The sequence below is a fragment of the Vicia villosa genome, linkage group LG5 (genome assembly GCF_029867415.1).
Source record: "Vicia villosa cultivar HV-30 ecotype Madison, WI linkage group LG5, Vvil1.0, whole genome shotgun sequence".
Classification (NCBI taxonomy): Eukaryota; Viridiplantae; Streptophyta; class Magnoliopsida; order Fabales; family Fabaceae; genus Vicia; species Vicia villosa.
In genome coordinates this window covers 18,032,562-18,038,780 of record NC_081184.1, presented here as the reverse complement: position 1 = coordinate 18,038,780, position 6,219 = coordinate 18,032,562, and the positions used below count along the sequence as shown (strand labels likewise).

Here is a 6,219-nt window from a genome sequence, read left to right as displayed (position 1 = left end):
TGCTGAGTTACAAGCTTTAGCAGAGAATCACACATGGGATGTGGTTGATCTTCCTACTAGTAAGACACCTATTGGTTGCAGATGGGTATACAAGGTTATGTACAAAGCAGATGGCACTATAGAGAGATACAAGGCCAGATTGGTGGCCAAAGGTTATACTCGGCTGGAAGGTGTGGACTACTTTGATACTTTTTCTCCTGTTGCCAAATTAACTACTGTCAGGATCTTGTTTGCTTTAGCAGCTATCAAAGGCTAGCATTTGGAGCAACTGGACGTGAACAATGCCTTTCTTCATGGTGATCTCCATGAAGAAGTCTATATGACTCTCCCTCCTGGCCTACCAGCTTCTAATTCTTCCCAGGTTTGCAAACTCCACAAATCATTGTATGACCTTAAGCAGGCCAGCAGGCAATGGTATTCTAAATTGTCATCCTTTTTGATTTCTATTGGATATATTCATTCCCAAGCTGACCATTCTCTATATATTAAAGTATCCAAATCTGAATTCACAGCCTTATTGGTGTATGTAGACGACATTATGCTGGCAGGAAGTTGTTTGACTGAGATCACACATGTCAAGCAATTTCTACACAACAAATTCAAAATTAAGGACCTTGGCAAATTAAGATACTTCCTTGGTTTTGAGATAGCCAGATCCGCCAATGGTATTTTTCTTAATCAAAGAAAATACACTTTGGAGCTCCTTGAAGATAGTGGCCTACTCGCATCCAAGCCCTCTCCCATTCTTATTGATCCATCCTCCAAACTGTCTGCTCATGATGGACAGCCCATGGAAGATCCCTCTGTCTACAGGAGATTGATTGGAAGATTGGTATATCTTACCAATTCCAGGCCAGATATTTCATTTGCTGTTCAACATCTTAGCCAGTATGTATCCAAACCTCTTCTTCCTCATTATCATGCTGCTATTCGTGTAATACGATATCTCAAATCAGTACCAGCTAAAGGCATCTTTTACCCTGCTACTAGTTCTTTAAAGGCATCTGCATTTGCTGATTCTGATTGGGCAAGATGCCCTGATACACGTAGGTCTGTTACAGGATATTGCATTATGTTAGAATCATCTCTTTTGTATTGGAAGTCCAAGAAACAAAATACTGTTTCATGTTCATCAACTGAGGCTGAGTATATAGCATTAGCATCTTTTTCCTGTGAACTTCAGTGGCTTCAGTATGTTTTGCACGATTTTCAGATTCACTTGCCACAACCTGCTGCAGTTTTTTGTGATAGTAAGTTTGAAATTTTTTTGGCTCATAATCCGACCTTTCACGAAAGAAGCAAACATATCGAGATTGATTGTCATGTCATTTGAGAGAAAATTCAATCTAAGCTCCTTCATCTACTGCCCATCTCTACTTCTGATCAATTGGCAGACATCTTTACCAAGCCACTTCATCTACCTACGCTTTCTCCGATGCTTGCCAAGTTAGGAATTTGTATCATACACAATCCAACTTGAGGGGGGATATTAGATTATTATAGCTCATGTATATAGCTTAGATAAAGTTATTATTTGTCCAATTATAGAATGACACTTGTACAACTCCTATAGGATAGTTTGATATTATGTTATCCTGTATAAATACAGTGTAAACCTCTCATTCGAAAGTCAATGAAGAATAATCTTTTCTTATCCTCTCTTCCATTTCTGTTATCTTCTTCATCGTGTAACTGAAATCAGTTACACATCTTCATTCACTCTTGCTTCCTTCCATGGAAAGTAGACTTGGATTAAGCAACCTTGACATACGTTTTTAGTATAATGAGTGGAAATTTTAAAATAATGCTCTTCCATTTGCATTAGTGAAGGAAGAGATTTAGAACCACATTTTTGTTTGGTTGGGCATTTCGGAAGACATTAACTAAGAGGAGTTTTTGGCTTTTGGTGCATTTCAAGATAAGGTGAAGAATACCAATCGAAGAGTCAATATTAATTTTGTTTGGATATCTACCATTTGGTGTTTATGGATTGTGAGGAATGCCATAATATTCAAAGGGGAGGTTTTTTGTTTTGATGTATTGTGTTCTAACATTATCTTTCTTTCTTGGAGATGGTTGTCTTTGGATATCCTAAGTTTAGATCCATTTACTATGAATGGCTTAAACTTCCTTTATCCGGTTCAAACACTCTTTAGTGTTTTGCTTTGTAAGGGTTGCACCCCTAGTGCGAGCTTTATTAATCAATTTCTTATAAAAAATAATACTTTAGATTCCTAAAGATGTAAAAAGTAGAGGTGTATCTATTCTCAGCCTACGAAAATAACAACATACAGTTGTCAATTTATTATTGCTGATTATTTTACAACTTTAATTTACAAAATATAAATTATTTGTAGGAAAGTTTTCATCAAATCATCATATTGAGAGAAGTCTGATTATTTTTATTTTTTTTAGAAAGCAAGATAACATATAAGGGGAGAACTAAGGGTTCTCCTACGCGATTACAAAAGAGAAACGGGAAAACCCCCACAAAGGAAAAATTACTAACCAATTACATTACGAGAGATAGTACAACGGATCCATGCAAAACTCGTAAAAAGAATAATTGGGATGAGTAATTTTCCTGCAATACGAACATCTCCAAACCAACATCTTTGTATTCCAAACGGTGTTGTTCATATTCCAAGCCTCTTTGCAAAAACAAACACAATTCCTAACCAACCAAAGGCACCAAGTTGTAGCAAACCAAACTATATCCAATTTTCTATCCAACACCAATTTACTATGAAAGAAAAAGTATCAATCCATAAAATTTGATAAACACTCTTCTTAAAAAAAAACATTTACCCACCCAAAAAGCTATTTCACTCTAAATATTTCTCACCACCAAACAACCAAAAAAGTAGTCCCTTGTTTCCACACTATGACCACAAAAACTACACATTAATTCTTCCAAAGGAAAAGGCATACCTCGAATCACCAAAAGGTCCTTCTTTGGAAGTCTATTATGAAAGAGTCTCCATCCAAAAGCCTTTTATCTTGAACGGAACTTCCATTTCCCACAAAAGTCCAAAACCTTCCGCATGGTTAATAGGAAGGCCATACAAAATCCGAGACTTCTCGTAGAATTCATAACATGAAGCTACCGTGAATTCCCTCTCTGGATTTCCGGACCAAACCACGGTATCCTTTCCTACCGTCCACCCATTAAAGTCCACCAAACGGCTCTTTAAAGACAACAATAGAGCCAATAGCACCGGGTCCTCCGCCACAAAACTGGGCAACCCCAAACCCCCCCACTGCCACACATCTTCCAACAATCCCCCATTGCCGCCACCAACACATTCTTTAAACGGGAAACAAGAAATAAATCCGGATAAGCCTCATATAAAGCTATGTCTTCCAAAAAAATAGAATACCAAAAAGGTGTGTTATGTCCATTACGAATAATAAATCTACAACTTCTAACAATAGGATCATTTAAATAAGGAGGGGAGGGTGAGGAAGAAGAATTTATCTTTAAAATATCCTTTCACCAAAAGAAACAAAGAGGAGAAACTTTTATCTTACAATCCAACCTGAACGCCTTTAAAGATAAATCACCATAACATGCTTTTAAAACGTTGTACCACAAAGAATTTTAGCCTTGAAGAATCCGCCACCTCCAATTATTGAGAAGAGCCAAATTAAACATATCCAAATTCTTGACTCCTAACCCTCCTTTATTCAACTGTAAAGTGACGTCCCCCCACTTTATCCAATTAATACATCTTCTTTCTGCCACTCCGCCCCATAAAAATTTACTTTGCACACTAGTTAACTTTTTCAACACTTTCTTCGGCATCTTGTAAAAAGACATAGTAAATATACACAACGAACTAAGCACGGATTTTAGAAGAGTTATTATACCTCTCGAATTCAAGAAACATTCAAGAAACGGTCCATCCATCCTTCTATGCGATCTCTCATTTTTTGCAAAAGAGGATTTCAAATGGCTTCCTTCCTCGGATTAAAGCCGATGGGAATACCCAAAAAATAGAAGTTGCTCTCTTCCAACCTACAAGAAAGAAAGTGGGAAGCCGCCTCTAAGAAATGAAGATTAGTGTTAATACCTATCAACTTACTTTTGTGATAATTAATACCAAGGCCCGACACAATTTCGAAAGCACGAAGCATCGCACGAACCGCCAACACGTGTTTCCAACTATCTTCCCCCACTATTAAAGTGTCATCCGCAAATTGAAGAATATCCAATTTACAATTATCGTTAATAGAAAAGATTTGAAATTCTCCCGTTTGGATAGATTTCTTCACAAGACCCGTAAGACCTTCCACTACTAAGACAAATAAAAAAGGTGAAAGAGGATCACCTTGTCTTAATCCTGTAGAGACCTTAAACTCCTTGGTTGGACTTCCATTGATTAAAACCGACATAATCCTTTATACTCCTTGTCTTTTTTGTCAATTCACCATGCCATAACCATTTTGGGTAATTTTGAACGATTTCATCACAACCACAGTGAGTGGGTTGTGATTTCAATCAAGCAAAGAAAAATTAGATGCCCAAGCATGGGGGATAAACGCACTTCAAAGCCAAGCAAATATCCAAAATAGTGTTTTTTTGAACTTTTTTCCTTGCACAAAATATTTCTACTAATTTCTAAGTGATCTATACCACTAAATACCAAATTTAAATCAGACTCAAATGAGTCTTCCTCCCTAAACCAAACCAAAACACCTAAAACAAACCTAAAATCGACTTCAAGATTAGTAAGGTCATACCCAACCAACTAAGAACTTTGTGCCACATGAGAGACACAACTTCACATTAAACAAAAAATAATTTTACATAGTTTCCTATGAGAAAATTGCTCCTTGAAAAGGAATTTTACATATCATTATTCAATGTATTTTTTAATATTGTAATAAGATATTTCTAAAAATAAATAAATTTTTTTAAGGACATATGAGAAATCGACAATCAAAATTGTTGTTTAACGGAAAACAAAATTTAGATGATATAATTAATGCCAAATATTTGTGTTATTTTAATTTCGATAATCATCTAATTCTTTGGGATGGTTGGGAATTCAATTAAAATTTTGAAGTTCGATAAAAAAGTAAAGAAAATATAATAAAAAATATATCTAGTATTTAGATCACCACACATGAAAAAAGTGAAAGTGCGTATTCTCTTGGACTCTAATCACTTTTATATTGTCAAATATTTCATGCTCTCATACAAAGAAAATAAAAACAGACAATTATAAATTTGTTATTGTAAATAATTTTAAAACTCTAATGATTAAGTACAAATTATTTTAGAAAGTTTGCTATCAAATCATCATATTCTGAGAAGTCTTCTCTAATTTCATATAAGACTTCATAGTTATTAACACGATCCATTAGTGTCCAATCATTTTCAACATGATCTTTCAACATATCTTCTACTATATCTTGATTGACAGGAACAATGGGTTGCATATCTGAGATGTATAGCAAAAATTCAGGCGATATTTCTTGTGAATTTAGCAACGCTCTTGTTAAATCATCATCCATATTGTTCTCTTTATCCATAATCTCTAAAGGAGAACAAGAAAAATCTCCAACTTCAGCATTAATTTCTTTGTTTCCAATAAATTTTTCTGTACGGGTGGAATATTTGGGAGAAATATCTTTCCCCGCCTCGACAAGTTTTTGTCTTTGAACCTGAAAATAATGTATAACAATAAAACATTAAGTTAAAATTTAAAAATGTTTTTTTATATTACCATATTATCATTTAAAATAGTTTGATGCATCATCTTTGCCGTATAGTTTAGTTTTTTCCTTTAGTATGGAGACAGTAGAAGGAAGTAAATCGGAAACCCTTACTTGAGAGATGTTGTTTTCATTAGCCTCAAACTCAAAATTATTTTCTTCATCTTTATCATCAAAGTCCTAAAAATTATCAAAACAAATATAAGTAAATAATTATAAATAAAATTTTATTAATATTATAATTATAATTTATAAATAATACGAAAACATAATTAATATATATAATTTTATTGATATTATGTTTTTATTCACCATGTTTTTCTTTCTTTTTCGGCTATCCAACTTGGCATATCCTTCCGGAAGTAATTTGTTTACAACTTCTGTAACGGATCGCAATCTTTTATCTCCACTCACGGTTGCGTGAATATAGTACTTGATGAAATAAATAAATAAACATAAATATTTTGTTATTATCATTAACAAATATATACATTATTT

At 34.2% G+C, this 6,219-nt stretch overlaps 1 protein-coding gene across 1 annotated transcript; it reads left to right on the top strand.

Annotated features, from left to right (window-relative positions):
* The first annotated feature begins 319 nt into the window (after positions 1 to 319).
* On the top strand, positions 320 to 1,333 carry LOC131604309 (uncharacterized mitochondrial protein AtMg00810-like). The gene has a single exon (XM_058876757.1). It carries the CDS (start codon positions 320 to 322, stop codon positions 1,331 to 1,333), a length of 1,014 nt encoding a protein of 337 aa, XP_058732740.1.
* Positions 1,334 to 6,219: the final 4,886 nt, after the last annotated feature.

Bases quoted from the DNA above. Each gene is read 5' to 3' on its own strand.
- LOC131604309 (XM_058876757.1), top strand. From the start codon at position 320: ATGACTCTCCCTCCTGGCCTACCAGCTTCTAATTCTTCCCAGGTTTGC.